This window comes from Salmo salar, chromosome ssa23, assembly GCF_905237065.1.
Source record: "Salmo salar chromosome ssa23, Ssal_v3.1, whole genome shotgun sequence".
Lineage (NCBI taxonomy): Eukaryota > Metazoa > Chordata > Actinopteri > Salmoniformes > Salmonidae > Salmo > Salmo salar.
The window spans coordinates 41,855,499-41,872,044 of record NC_059464.1 but is presented as its reverse complement, the minus strand read 5'-3'; the positions used below and the strand labels follow the sequence as shown (position 1 = coordinate 41,872,044).

At 44.7% G+C, this 16,546-nt stretch overlaps 1 protein-coding gene across 1 annotated transcript; it reads right to left on the bottom strand.

The window, feature by feature from the left end:
* Positions 1 to 346: 346 nt before the first annotated feature.
* On the bottom strand, positions 347 to 15,858 carry LOC106584638 (tripartite motif-containing protein 16-like). Its single transcript, XM_045705913.1, has 6 exons — positions 15,213 to 15,858; positions 14,685 to 14,780; positions 3,438 to 3,671; positions 3,144 to 3,303; positions 1,503 to 1,562; positions 347 to 1,266 (listed from the first exon to the last, which is right to left on the bottom strand). Exons 1-6 carry the CDS (start codon positions 15,804 to 15,806, stop codon positions 758 to 760), a joined length of 1,653 nt encoding a protein of 550 aa, XP_045561869.1. The 5' UTR covers positions 15,807 to 15,858; the 3' UTR covers positions 347 to 757.
* Between the last annotated feature and the right edge of the window lie 688 nt (positions 15,859 to 16,546).

Sequence of the window (16,546 nt, the reverse complement as noted above, 5' to 3'; positions counted from 1 at the left end):
AGGGCCGGTTTCCTGGACATCTACATTGAACATACTTTTTAGTCCAGGACTAGGATTAATCTGTGTCTGGGAAACCAGTCCATATAGTTTAGTAGAAAGTAAGTGATTCCAGCTTGTAGTGGGCTGACTAGTACTGAATTGTCCTTTTGTTCCTGGACCATTTTCCATGCAGCTCCAGGTGACAGAGAACACATCAATTAGGGCCGAGCCTACAAGCTGTTCAATGATACTGAGGAGAATTACATAGAGACAGAGAACCAACTGAGAAAACATATCAATGGTTCTGAATGACAACCAATATACATCAACACCATACATCATGATTCATGGAAATGTACAAGATTAAAACATTGTATTTTATGAAATTTTAATACAAAGTATTTTAATGCATGAAATCTCTGAAGATCAATTCAGTCAAAAAAAAATCAATTGTAAAGAAAAACAGAATAATGACTCATCACATCTGGGGACCATCACCACCAGCATGACTTGTATCTATGTGGACCCTACTACAGTTTAACCAGCTCATCTATAGACTACACCAGCATGACTAGTATCTATGTGGACCCTACTACAGTTTAACCAGCTCAGCTATAGACTACACCAGCATGACTAGTATCTATGTGGACCCTACTACAGTTTAACCAGCTCAGCTATAGACTACACCAGCATGACTAGTATCTATGTGGACCCTCCTACAGTTCAACCAGCTCAGCTATAGACTACACCAGCATGACTAGTATCTATGTGGATCCTACTACAGTTTAACCAGCTCAGCAGAACCACAGAGACAAAACCCAGGATAGAGAGGCTGAGTGAATGTGGTCTGGACTCTGTGGAGGAGGGTAATTGTGTCAGAGACACTGTAGAAGGACAGAGTACCTGCCTTGTGATCCAGGTATACTCCTACTCTGGAGGACTGAGGGCCTGATACTTTAGTATCAATGTTATTGTGGCTGAAATAATAACCACCTCTATAGCACTGTAAACCCCAGGACTTGTTATTGTCTCCAAATGTATTATTTGTCTCGTTTCTGCTGATGTCTTTATATGAGACTGCTGTAAAAACATTACCACTCCACTTCACCTCCCAGTAACAGCGTCCAGACAGACCCTCTCTACACAGAACCTGCCACTGGTTGGTGAATCTATCTGGATTATCAGGATATGGTTGGACTTGGCGTGTAGTGGTCACCTTTCTGTTCCCTTCAGACAGAGAGAGGCGTGTGCCTGCTGTGTTTGGGTCCAGTGTGAGCTGACAGGAATCTGGGAGAAGAGCAGAGCAGAGACCAATGAGGGGAGTTAGAACAATAAGTTAAGTCAGATACTGTATCTACTCTGTCTTTGATTAGAGCACAGCAGAGATCAAATCAGAGAAATATGAGGAGTCAGATAGATACCCAGTCTTTGGTTAGATCTACTATTGCTATATATTTCTAGAGGGATTGTTAGGAGTGTCAGTAAAAATAGACTGTTAGTTACTTCACAATAAAGAGACTCACATTGTAACAACTGTTCTCTGGTCTTGTGCTCTGGAGGCAATACAACATTCTCTATATTCACTACAGACACACAAACACATTGACAGAGAGAGGGAATGTTATCATCATACCATATTTCACATGTATATGACTAGTAGAAACTTTAAAACCTGTTGGGGATAGGGGGCAGTATTTGCACGGCTGGATAAAAAACGTACCCGATTTAATCTGGTTACTACTCCTGCCCAGTAACTAGAATATGCATATAATTAGTAGATTTGTATAGAAAACACTCTAACGTTTCTAAAACTGTTTGAATGGTGTCTGTGAGTGTAACAGAACGCATATGGCAGGCAAAAACCTGAGAAGATTCCATGCAGGAAGTGGAAATCTGATTTGTGGAATCACCTTCAACACTTTGCCTATGAGACACACCGTGAGTTAGGATTCATTGAGCACTTCCTAAAGCTTCCACTAGATGTCAACAGTCTTTACAAAGTGGCTTGAGTCTTCTATGGTAGAAACTGACCGAAAGAGAGGCTTGGGAAGTTGGTCACAGGGGGAGGGCCATTACTACTATGACGCGGGCACCCATGGGAACCCTTTTGTTCCGAAACATTTAGTAAGACAATGCAATCGTCCGCCTTGAATATTATTGAAGCTCTGGTTGAAAAAGGCCCTAAAGATTTATGTTATACAACGTTTGACATGTTTGAATGAACGTAAATATATATTTTTTGCTCTTTCATGGCGACAAGTCCCGCGCGCTACAGTACATTATGAGAAGCCTCGGAACGCGCTAACAAGAAGGAGCTATTGGGACATAAATTATTAACTTTTTCGAACAAAACTACATTTGTTGTGGACCTGGGATTCCTGGAAGTGCCTTCTGATGAAGATAATCGAAAGGTAAGGGAATATTTACAATAGTATATTTGATTTTAGATTGTTCCAAGATGGCGCTAACATGTATCGCCTAGCCTATTTTTCTGAGCATACCACCTCGTTTATTGCAAAGTGTGATTTCCCAGTAAAGTTATTTTTAAATCTGGCAATGCGGTTGCATTCACGAGATGTTAATCTATAATTCTTTGAATGACGTTATTAAATTTTAACAATGTTTTCGAATAGTAATTTTGTAAATTGTAGCGCTGATCCACCGGAAGCATTTGAGGGAAAATATTTTCTGAAAGTCACGCGCCAATGTAAAATGCTGTTTTTATATATAAATATGAACTTTATCGAACAAAAAATGCATGTATTGTGTAACATGATGTCCTAGGAGTGTCATCTGATGAAGATTGTCAAAGGTTAGTGCTGCATTTAGCTGTGTTTTGGGTATTTGTGATGCACGCTAGTTGCTTTGAAAATGGCAGTGTGATTTTTTTTGGCAGGGTACTCTCCTAACATAATCTAATGTTTTGCTTTTGCTGTAAAGCCTTTTTAAAATCGGACAATGTGGTTCGATTCAGGAGAGGTGTGTCTATAAAATGGTGTAAAATAGTCATATGTTTGAGAAATTGAAGTTATAGCATTTATGAGGTATTTGTATTTCGCGCGACGCGATTCCACTGGCTGTTGACTAGGGTGGGACGCAAGCATCCCAGGTTCCCTGAGAGGTTAAATCGTTGAAAGTTGATGTTGTTATTATTTTCAACACACCTGTAGTGGAGATCTTGGTCCATTCTCCTTTAAGGAAGTCTTCTAGTTTCTCTCTCAGTTCAGACACAGTCTTACTCACATCTCCAAAGTACTGAAGAGGACGGACAACGATGCTGGGTAAGTCTGAAGATACACTGATACTGGAGAGAGACTGATAACTCTGGAGACAGAGAGACAGAGAGAGAGAGAGAGAGATAGAGAGGGAGAGCGACAGATGGAGGGAGATAGAACAGAACCAAATGATTGAGAGTGTCAAATTTAGTTTTAATATCATATCACAGGAAATTTAGTTACCTGGAAGAAATGGATGTGATCCTCTGTGTGTGAGAGCTGCTCCAGCTCAGTGCTTCTCTTCCTCAGCTCAGCTATCTCCTGCTTCAGTTGCTCCAGGAGTCCTTCAGCTTGACTCACTTGAGCCTTCTCTTGGGCTCTGATCAGGTCCTTCACCTCAGAGCGCCTTCTCTCAATGGAGCGGATCAGCTCAGTAAAGATCTGATCACTGTCCTCCACTGCTGACTGTGCAGAGATCTGTTAAGAGGGAGAGGGAGACAGACAGAAAGAGCGAAAGAGGGAAAGAGAGAGAGAGAGTGTGAGACTGACTTGTGTTACTTTAATGAGCCATCCTCATTACACTAACACCCCCCCTCCTAAAAACACTTTGCGTGCCACCAGAACCGCCACACAATCACATTATACAGTACCCAATGCCCTACCATGCTCTCAGCCCCCACAACCCCCTGCCACTGATGCCCCTTCACTCCCGCTAAGCTCCTGATGTGTCTAACCTTGACACTGAGGGTGTACAGCACCTCTGAAAACTCCCCCAGGCTCAGAGTGTTAAAAGTCAGTAAGTCCTCTGGACTGTCCTGCCAGTCCCCAGTCTCTGCTGTCACTTGCAGTGGTGGAAACGGTGGTGGCCCCTCCTCAGGCTGCTCCAGCCCCCTCCTCACTGGGTCAGGCAGAGCCTCCTGGACCTCCCCCATGACTCTCTCCAGCAGCCTAAGAGACGTCAGTCCCGCCTGCTGTGCCAACTCTTGGGGGGTTTCCACCCCCCACCCCCTGGCAGCCACAGGTCTCCTAGTCTCTTGATGCCTGCTGCCATTAAAGGTCCCTGCAGGGTGGCTGAATGAGCGGACCTCAACAGGATCCGTGGGTTGTGGAAGATGGGCTCCTCCCATACCCACGGCCCAGGTACCACACCCCCCTCTCGTGTGGGTCTCTGCAGCTGCCAGGCCCTCAGTACTGCAGCATAGAAATCAGAGAGCCCTGCTGTATTGAGTCTATCCGGCCCCATGATGAAGAGCTGCTGATCCAGCCCCAAACCGCCAGCCCTCCTCAACAGAGCACATGCTGGCTCCCTCCAGCCCACCTCCGTATGGTACAGTAGCCTCTGAGCTGCTTTGAGTCAGAACGCTGCCACCCTGCTCTCCAGGTCCACCAGGCCTTGTCCCTCTCCGGACAGACAGGTACAGCACTGCCGCCCTCAGCATAAATTATTGCGCTCCAGGTCCGCAAGCAGACCACCAGGGGGGTTGAGAATGGCCAGTTTATGCCATAGGGAGGATGCTTCCAAGTTGTTGATGATCAGCACCCTCCCTCTGTATGACACTTGGGAGAGGAGCCACCTCCACTTTGTCATCCTCGACACCACCGCTTGTGACACTCCTTCCCAGTTCTTCCTAACCCACCACTCCGAGCCCAGAGACACACCAAGCATCTGGAGCCACTCACAGCCCCACTGCAACCCCCCTGGAAGCTGCGGAGGTGCCCTGTCCCTTCATGCCCCACATAACAGAGCCTCTCTTATGCCCCAGTTTACCTAAGCAGAAGACGCCACCTCGTTCATCCTCAAACTATTAGGTCCTGCTCATCCCTAACCAACACAGACGTCATCAGTGTATGCTGACACTGCTATGCCTGTCCCCAACCCTATGCCTGGCTCCCACACTTCCTGTAGCCTCCAGCTTAGCAGGCCCAGAAATGACTCAATAACAAGAGTGTATAGCTGCCCCAACAAAGGGCATCCCTGGTGAATGCCCCACCCTACCCAGACTGGGCTACTGAGCCCTCCCCCCACCTTGACCATACATGAAGCCCCAGCATACAACATTTGAACACAGGCCGCAAAATTCTCCACAACCAAAACAACCCATTGAACAGGTATTCATGGTCCACCCTATCAAAGGCTTTCTCCTGATTATGAACAGATTGTCTGTGATTGAGCGTCCTGGTACACAGTACGTTTGGTCCTTGTGTACAATAGAGTCCAGGTGGGACTTGAGTCTGTTAGCGAGGACCTTGGCAAAGACCTTATAGTCCACACAGAGCAATGCCACAGGCCTCCAGTTCTTTAAGTCGCTCTAATCCCCTTTTTGGGTAAGAGAATCAAAGCCTCCCGTCTTCAGCTTAGTAGCAGCTCCCCCACACAGAAGCACTCACGCAACATGCAAAACAAGTCATTTCCAATAATTACCCAGAACATTTTATAAAAATCCACAGGCAGACCGTCAGAGACGGCGGTTGAGAGTTTGTGAAAGGTCAGGGAAATGTCAATTTGATTTCTCTGTGACAGAGAGAGTTTGGAAAGGTCTGTGAGCAGAACCTGAGAACACCCAGGATCACAGAGTTCTGCCCTCTATAAATCAGAGTACAACTCCACAGTCCGCTGCCTCTTCTACCCACAACAGAAGTTACCCACCCATCAGGCTCCCTCATCTCCCCCACAACAGAAGTTACCCACCTATCAGACTCCCTCATCTCCCCCACAACAGAAGTTACCCACCTATCAGACTCCCTCATCTCCCCACAACAGAAGTTACCCACCCATCAGACTCCCTCATCTCCCCACAACAGAATTTGCCCACCCATCAGACTCCCTCATCTGCCCCACAACAGAAGTTACCCACCCATCAGGCTCCCTCATCTCCCCACAACAGAAGTTACCCACCCATCAGGCTGCCTCATCTCCCCCACAACAGAAGTTACCCACCCATCAGACTCCCTCATCTCCCCCACAACAGAAGTTACCCACCCATCAGGCTCCCTCATCTCCCCACAACAGAAGTTACCCACCCATCAGACTCCCTCATCTCCCCCACAACAGAAGTTACATATCCATCAGGCTCCCTCATCTCCCCACAACAGAAGTTACCCACCCATCAGGCTCCCTCATCTCCCCCACAACAGAAGTTACCCACCCATCAGGCTCCCTCATCTCCCCCACAACAGAAGTTATCCACCCATCAGGCTCCCTCATCTCCCCACAACAGAAGTTACCCACCCATCAGGCTCCCTCATCTCCCCACAACAGAAGTTACCCACCCATCAGACTCCCTCATCTCCCCACAACAGAAGTTACCCATCCATCAGACATACATAAACATTTCTCTCAACATGGAACATCTAGCTCTTACAAGTGTTCCTTTATCTTTCATGTGAAAAGAAAGCCCCTAGGTCCCTAGGTAGTTCAGATAGATTATCTAGCAGCACGGTCCCTGAGTAGTTCAGATAGATTATCTAGCAGCACGGTCCCTGAGTAGTTCAGATAGATTATCTAGCAGCACGGTCCCTGAGTAGTTCAGATCGATTTTCTAGCAGCACGGTCCCTGAGTAGTTCAGATAGATTATATAGCAGCACGGTCCCTGAGTAGTTCAGATCGATTATATAGCAGCACGGTCCCTGAGTAGTTCAGATCGATTTTCTAGCAGCACGGTCCCTGAGTAGTTCAGATAGATTATCTAGCAGCACAGTGGGTAAATGTGGGTAAAACATAGCGTGAATTAAAAGTACGTATCTCAGAGCATCGTAGCACCAGTAGGTGCAAAAACTTGATTTACCCAGTTGCGGCCCACTTTTTGGAAGCAAACCACTCGATTTCGTCACTGCGTTATATTGGCATCGAACATGTCACCCTCCCTAGGAGAGGGGGTGACCTTGATAATTTATTGTTAAAACGAGAGGCTGCCTGGATCTTTAACTTAAAGACCCTTGCACCCTTCGGTCTCAACATAGACTTTGATCTTAAGCCATTCTTGTGATTATTGTGACTTTGCCATTGTAATTGTTTGTAAGCTTGTGTAGTCTAAAATTAATCTATGATCGTATGCTATCCATTTGTTTTTTGTATGCTGTTCTTTGTATGCCATTTTTATATAAATGAGTCATCTCACAGTGTTTGTGATTATACCCTGATGAAGACAGCTTGGCTGTCAGAACGTTGGATATTACATTTTTGCATCTGAGCTCCCAGAGTGTGCGGCTCGCCTTTATTTTCAAGTTTTCTACTCCGCTAGCCAGCATCTCGCCTTAATAGGTGTGCGTTTCTTTTTCTTCTAGATTGTTCTGTTACCCAGTAAACAGCACCCAACCGACAAAAAAGCTCTAAAACGATGCCGAATGATAATTATTTTCCTGACACTGGTCACAGACCCATACAAGATTACTTTGAATATAGCCAAAGGGAGCGTGATAAGATCATTGTTTCGGAGTCCCGTTTTGACATGTCGGGAGGTAATTCTGACCTCTTGAAAGAACTGTTACATTTATCTAAGCGCCAGATGAGAACGCATCTACATATAGTCACTCTTAGTGATTACGTAGGGTCAAGGCATTATTCCACGGGGACTCAGGTGGCAAAAAGAGCCATCATTGGGACAGCGCACAGATGATTTCTGTGAGCGCTGGTGTGCCATCCTGAATAAATGCTCTATTGATTTAATGACATTAATTGTTGACCAGTTGAAAAAGGATTTTAGTGAAATGCATAATATGATTAAAGACAAACGCACATCTGTACAAATAGATGTTAATGATGATGTCATATTCAATGAACTGATGAAAACTAACCAAGCGCTCCTGGACAAGTTGTCTACAGAAATAAAGAAACTTAAAATCAGGAAATTCAACCAAGACAAAAAAGACAAGGCCAAGGATGAAGTCTACTTCTGGAGAAACCCTGACAGAGGAGGTCCTGCTCCTCCTCTCCATGGCAGACGCAGGAGGGATGACGCTTACTTCCATCTACCGCCGTCTGACCAACACTCTACAACTAGCGCCTCATCGGCTTCCAGTGGTAGTTTTTTATTCAACGAGAGACTGGGCCGACGGAAGCACGGAGGTGGCCGTGGACACGCGCACCGACGAGATGCCGCACCCAACGGGGTAAGAAGAAACGACTATCAGAGGAGACCGTTCACACGGTCCCAGAACCCATGGGACTGAGTGTCTTTAATTTATCAAGCAAGATATTGAGCCCTGCCCATGTCTCTTTGCTTAATAAAGGGTTATCTTTTGTGCCTACAAACCAGTGCAACGATTTTGATGTTAAAGTAGACATGTTTAAGTTTTTTAGAAACATCCGTTTAAGGGAATACTTTAGCTCCCCTAATCGTGATGTTTCTATTGAACCAGTAGGTTACTCACCTCTACATACTCCGACTCCTTTTAGAAGTAAGAGTTATTTTGTACCTCCAGCCAATCGCAATCACTCTATTGAGACATATTGCAGACTCGTTGAAAAATATGTTGTTCATCTCCTTAAGAACAAACAGGAGTCCAAATCTTTCCATAATTTACCTAGGGATGAAAAACAAGCTTTGCTTGATTTACCATCTGATACGTCAGTCCTTATTCGTCCTGCTGATAAGGGTGGGTCAGTGGTACTCATGGATAGGACAGCTTATGTAAATGAGTGTCATAAACAGCTGCTTGATAACACCTTTTACAAGAAACTCAGAAGTGACCCTACTTCCGAATTTCAGAATACTATCTTTTCTGTCCTAGATGGGTATTTTAAGTTCTGGTCAGATAACCAAAAAAGAACATACATTTTTGGCTATTCAACACCCTAAAATTGCCACTTTCTATACTTTGCTGAAATTACACAAGAATGTTACAAAACCTCCAGGGCGCCCTATTGTAGCGGGCATTGACACAGTAACGGCCCCTCTATCTACTTTTGACTTTTTCATTAGACCATTCGCAGAACAGCTCCCCTCCTTTGTAAAGGACACCAGCAGTATGATCGCAGAACAGCTCCCCTCCTTTGTAAAGGACACCAGCAGTATGATCGCAGAACAGCTCCCCTCCTTTGTAAAGGACACCAGCAGTATGATCGCAGAACAGCTCCCCTCCTTTGTAAAGGACACCAGCAGTATGATCGCAGAACAGCTCCCCTCCTTTGTAAAGGACACCAGCAGTATGATCTCAGAACAGCTCCCCTCCTTTGTAAAGGACACCAGCAGTATGATCTCAGAACAGCTCCCCTCCTTTGTAAAGAACACCAGCAGTATGATCTCAGAACAGCTCCCCTTCTAAAGGACACCAGCAGTATGATCTCTATTATTGAATCTCTCGATCCTTTTCCTGAGAATACCTTGTTAGTTACTTTTGATGTTGAGTCGTTATACACAAATATTCCACACGAGGCTGGTATTGAAGCTATGGAACATTTTCTTCTGCAACGTGACCCTAATGAATTACCTTCCAGTGCCTGCATTATAACTTTGGCTGAAATAGTACTCACACATAACTATTTCATGTTTCTAAATGATTTCTTTATTCAGATAGATTATCTAGCAGCACGGTATCTGAGTAGTTTAGATAGATTATCTAACAGCACGGTCCCTGAGTAGTTCAGATAGATTATCTAGCAGCACGGTCCCTGAGTAGTTCAGATAGATTATTTAGCAGCACGGTCCCTGAGTCGTTCAGATAGATTATCTAGCAGCACGGTCCCTACCTTGTCCCACCAGCTCTGCCTCCACCTCACTAATGAACCTCTCAAGCTCCCCCAGGACTCTCCTGGCCTCTGAAGACGATAAAGCTGTATACTGCTGACAGAAAACCTGAATCTGGGCTTTCCCTACATCCCACCACTGACAGAGACTCAAACTCCCCCTTCTGCTGTCCCCACCTCTCCCAAAAGCATTGGAAGCTTGAGCAAAAAGTGGTATCTTGGAAGAGCTTTACTTGTCATTTCCAATAGGACACCTGACTGGACCCTGGTGAAACAGAGAACTAAGCCATGGCAATATGATGGTCTGAAAACCCAACTGGGAGAATGGAGGCCCTCAATAGCCTACTGCTGATTCTTGAATGTATAGATACAATCCAGACGAGCAGAGCTCTGCCCCCTGAGTCCTAGCCCCCTGAGTCCTAGCCCCCTGAGTCCTAGCCCCCTGAGTCCTAGCCCCCTGAGTCCTAGCCCCCGCTGCCGGCTGGTCGCGCTTCTCTGCACTAGCATTATGCCCCATGTCCCCTCAAAACACCATAAACTATCTGTGCTAGCAAACCCTGTTACCACCCCTCCCCCTGATTAACCTTGAATGCCTTGATCACACCAGTAGTGTCTTCCTCAAAATAGTATGCAGCATCATCTGGATATATATGCACCAAAAGTTCAACATTCACCTTCTGCTACCCTTTCTGTCTACGCATACAGTCTGACGCATACGTTCAATTAATCCAACGTATACACCACACAGAACGCACTGCAACTGCCTCTGCAACGCAATGCTGCAAGGAAAACGCAGGGTTCCATTGGAAATGAATGTACTTCTGGTGTACCACAATGCAAAAGGCTTGGCACCTAGCCAGAGCACACAAATACCAATTGCAAATTTACAAAAAAACAAACCAACTCCATGTTGATCTGTTCGTACGTAATAAACTGAGGCAGATTAGCCACCGCTACTCTTGTTGACGGGGTCGAAAGAGGCGTAATCAGAACAATTACACCCCACTCGCAACTAGCCAGGATACAAGACTTTTCATTATCACAACCACCGCCTTGTTCATTCTGGATGCAGAGTGTATATGTTCTGCTCCCACCTGTTCGCCGACCATGAGCAAAACTTACTCCACACTATTATCCAGAACGTACCGAAAGCCATTCTGAAGCGACAGCGTTTCTTCCCCATTCAACTGACACTATGATGGCCATCACACTGCCCAAACAAACTACCCCTACTCAACTCCAACCAATAAACAGTGGAAACCAACTAACAAACCCTCCACCATGGAAAAATACATTTGGAAAAAACAAAGAAAATACGCAAGAACCAAAAGTATAGTAGCCCTCCTCATGACCCACAGCACCCACACAGAACCAACTCCTCACTTTAGTGTATTATCTACTTCACTTGCTTTGGCAATGTTAAGATATTTTTCCCTTGCCAATAAAGGCCCTTGAAATGAATTTACAGCTTTACAACACTAGCCATAGCCTAGTGGTTAGGGCATTGGGCCAGTAACCGAAAGATTGCTGGATCGAATACCCGAGCTGACAAGTTAAAAACCTGTTGTTCTGCTCCTAAGCAAGGCAATTGTTCCCCGGGCGCCGAAGAAGTGGATGTCGATTAAGGCAGCCCTCCGCACCTCTCTGATTTAGAGGGGTTGGGTTAAATGCAGAAGACACATTTCAGTTGAATGCATTCAGTTGTACAATTGACAAGGTTATATATACAGTGCCTTGCGAAAGTATTCGGCCCCCTTGAACTTTTCGACCTTTTGCCACATTTCAGGCTTCAAACATAAAGATATAAAACTGTAATTTTTTGTGAAGAATCAACAACAAGTGGGACACAATTATGAAGTGGAACAAAATTTATTGGATATTTCAAACTTTTTTAACAAATAAAAAACTGAAAAATTGGCCGTGCAAAATTATTCAGCCCCTTTACTTTCAGTGCAGCAAACTCTCTCCAGAAGTTCAGTGAGGATCTCTGAATGATCCAATGTTGACCTAAATGACTAATGATGATAAATAGAATCCACCTGTGTGTAATCAAGTCTCCGTATAAATGCACCTGCTCTGTGATAGTCTCAGAGGTCCGTTTAAAGCGCAGAGAGCATCATGAAGAACAAGGAACACACCAGGCAGGTCCGAGATACTGTTGTGGAGAAGTTTAAAGCCGGATTTGGATACAAAAAGATTTACCAAGCTTTAAACATCCCAAGGAGCACTGTGCAAGCGATAATATTGAAATGGAAGGAGTATCAGACCACTGCAAATCTACGAAGACCCGGCCGTCCCTCTAAACTTTCAGCTCATACAAGGAGAAGACTGATCAGAGATGCAGCCAAGAGGCCCATGATCACTCTGGATGAACTGCAGAGATCTACAGCTGAGGTGGGAGACTCTGTCCATAGGACAACAATCAGTCGTATACTGCACAAATCTGGCCTTTATGGAAGAGTGGCAAGAAGAAAGCCATTTCTTAAAGATATCCATAAAAACTGTCGTTTAAAGTTTGCCACTAGCCACCTGGGAGACACACCAAACATGTGGAAGAGGATGCTCTGGTCAGATGAAACCAAAATCGAACTTTTTGGCAACAATGCAAAACGTTATGTTTGGCGTAAAAGCAACACAGCTCATCACCCTGAACACCATCCCCACTGTCAAACATGGTGGTGGCAGCATCATGGTTTGGGCCTGCTTTTCTTCAGCAGGGGCAGGGAAGATGGTTAAAATTGATGGGAAGATGGATGGAGCCAAATACAGGACCATTCTGGAAGAAAACCTGATGGAGTCTGCAAAAGACCTGAGACTGGGACGGAGATTTGTCTTCCAACAAGACAATGATCCAAAACATAAAGCAAAATCTACAATGGAATGGTTCACAAATAAACATATCCAGGTGTTAGAATGGCCAAGTCAAAGTCCAGACCTGAATCCAATCGAGAATCTGTGGAAAGAACTGAAAACTGCTGTTCACAAACGCTCTCCATCCAACCTCACTGAGCTCGAGCTGTTTTGCAAGGAGGAATGGGCAAAAATTTCAGTCTCTCGATGTGCAAAACTGATAGAGACATACCCCAAGCGACTTACAGCTGTAATCGCAGCAAAAGGTGGCGATACAAAGTATTAACTTAAGGGGGCTGAATAATTTTGAACGCCCAATTTTTCAGTATTTTATTTGTTAAAAAAGTTTGAAATATCCTATAAATTTCGTTCCACTTCATGAGTGTCCCACTTGTTGTTGATTCTTCACAAAAAATTACAGTTTTATATCTTTTTGTTTGAAGCCTGAAATGTGGCAAAAGGTCGAAAAGTTCAAGGGGGCCGAATACTTTCGCAAGGCACTGTATACTGGACTATAAAATGAGAAAAGGGGAAATTATGATAATACTAAAAAACACCCTTCCAACTAACCCTACAGTCATTAAAAACCCACTACCCCATTCCACTACTTTGACCCTATCTGCTCCTGCACCATGCCAACGGCCTGGGAGGACGGGACACCACCACTCAACACACCCTGGAACTCTTCTGAAGTCAAATCTCGTATGACCAAATACTTCTCTGCAGCTGCCACCACAACATCTATTTTCTGTGATTTACGTTCCATTTCTGTGGTACAGTTGATAACCATTGCTATGAACGCGAAGAAGCCAACCTTACTGAAGTATATATCACTCGTTGGCCTATCCTTCTGTGCTGCACAGATCTACTACACACAGGGATCCTCTCAGGATCCCTCACCCTTGACCCATCCTCCTCTACTTTCTTCACTGCCTCAGCATACGACACCTTCTGCACTACTCTGACTCTAGCCACCTCAACCTGCCTCTCTCTCACCGGACACCTCTGATCCCCAGCAACATGGACACCCCTACAGTTGACACACACAACTTTATCCACTGAAACTACACAATCCTCTATCCCATGACCTCCTGCACACTTCCCACATACTGGAATCTCCCTCCTATAAACTCTGTCGAAATTACCATAAACTTTGCACCTGAAACTCCAATGGAGCCCTGTTCCTAAGAGCAAAGCAAGAAACAGATCTTGACCCAAGTTGCGTGACACAGAGCTCCCACTCCCTCTGGTCAGAAGAAACACAAACAAATATCACAAGTCCACTACAGGTTACCTTCACTGATTCAACTGCACCCAACTCCTTTCCCACCCACCCTGAAACCACAAATGGATCTGCCAAAAGGTATGGATCCACTTTCTCCAAAAATATAATTCCTACTGCACCAGATTCTTCTTTATCTTGTCCATTGATGCCAGGCTCTGGTTCTGAGCTCTTCACCACACCTTCTACCTCACTTAACTCTCCTCATTCATTTCCATTTCACCTCCAGAACTCAGTCTGGCGCACGGCTCACTCTGTTTGCTATTGAATAATAACATTTGATATGTCTCTATTCCTTTGAAACTTTTGTGAGTGTAATGTTTACTGTTCATTTCTGATTGTTTATTTCACTTATGTTTATTGTCTATTTCACTTGCTTTGGCAATGTAAACATATATTTCCCATGCCAATAAAGCCCTATGAATGTAATTCAATTGAGAGCGAGAGACAGCTCCATTTTAATGTATAGTGGACATGAGTCGGTCATGATTACTCATGCTTATGCGATGAGGTAGCCCAGTCGGTTACATGAAGCAGTCTATTCTCTGAAAGTGGTCCAGACAGCCTGTTCCCAACAGTGGGGTCAGTGGGATTGGATAGGGGCCCCTCTCCTTCTCTCTCTGACTGGAGGAGAGAAGTGAAATGGTGTCTCCTCTGGTCAACAATACTCACCTTGAGAGACTTCACAGCTTTTTGGAGACTCTTCAGCTCCTTGTCTCTCTCCTGGAATCTCTGCTGGACCTTCTGCTGACTCATCCCCAGCTGCCTCTGTGGAGAATGACTCTTCAATGAGCTATCAAGCTTTATTTGTCCAGTAGATCAATAATATAGTCATGTGACATAGGGCCCAAAGAAGATAGGGATTAAAATGTTGAGGAAGTCCCTTTCCAATATTATATTATGTTGCTATGTGAATGATTATAGTTTTTATGGTGGGCCTACGTGTATCAAGAGGTTGAGACTGAACTTTGAACTCATAAAAGGGCATTCAGAATGATAATAGTGTTTGACATTAGAAAATGGTGATACATTTGGAGCATTTTGGTTAAGAAAATCTATATACTGAAGGTTTGTGTTCATATTTGTTCTGCCTTGGATCGATTTAATTTGAATGATCTCATATTCAAACAGTCTTAGTTCCTACTGTATCTTTAATTCTTTATTTATCAGACAGTCACCAACAAGTTGTTCTGGTCTTACCTGTTTCTCAGTCCTCTCTGCTGCAGCTGACACTGTATCATGGCCTTTATGTTCATCCATCACACACAGCAGACAGATACACTGCTGATCGGTACGACAGTAAACCTCCAGCAGTTTGTCATGATGAAAGCAGATCTTCTCCTGTAGTTGTGCGGTGGCTTTGACCAGCTTGTGCTTCTTGAAAGCAGGGGATTCATAGTGAGGTTGGAGGTGAGTCTCACAGTAAGAGGCCAGACACACCAGACAGGACATGAGGGCTTTCTGCTTTCTGGACCCAGTGCAGAAATCACACGCCACATCTCCAGGTTCAGCATAACACAGAGCAGGAGGGGGAGCAGCCTGGAGTCCTGTCCTCTTCAGTTTCTCCATCTCAGCCAACATGTTATTTTTCCTCAGATTAGGCCTTTGAGTGAAGGTCTGTCTGCACTGAGGACAGCTATAGACCCCTTTCAGAACATCCTGTTCCCAGCAGCCCTCAATACAGCTTCTACAGTAATTGTGTCCACAGGAGATGGTGACTGGTTCCTTCAGTACATCCAGACAGACAGAACAACAGAACTGGTCCTGGTCCAGCAGAACTCCTTGCTGAGCCATGTGGACGGTTGTTCACTCTCACACAGACAGACGACAGAGAGACTCAGATCAGTTTGTTTTCTCAGAAAATAGTTTGTGGGAGGGGAGGGACTTCCTGGTTCTACCAGAGAGGTGGGGTTAGAGGGAGGGAGGGAGGGGTTAGAGGGAGGGAAGGAGGGAGGGAGGCAGAGCAAACTGCACGCAACGTCTAGAAGGAGACAGAGTTTAGTTCCTAGGTTAGGGCCCTTAATATGGAAAAAATCTAACAATGTGAGTTGTTAGAATATTTAAAGGGTAACAGTTTCTATGAAGTTGTCACGCTTGTGTGTAGAAACAGACCAAGGCGCAGCGTGAATATCATTCAACATCTTTATTATTATGTGAAACTTAGCCAAACAAACAAATAAACTAGAAACAAACAACAAACCATGACGACAGAGGTGCAACATGCACTAACTCAAAATAATCTCCCACAAACACAGGTGGGAAAAACAACTACTTAAATATGATCCCCAATTAGAGACAACAATGACCAGCTGCCTCTAATTGGGAATCATACAAAAACCCCAACATAGAAAAAAGAAACTAGAACACAACATAGAAAAAATTAACTCGATAAACCCCCCCAGTCACGCCCTGACCTACTCTACCATAGAAAATAAGAGCACTCTATGGTCAGGACGTGACAGAAGTACATATTAATCATTATTTTAATGACCTTTAAAATACCTTATAATACACTTATGTGTTATAACACTGAT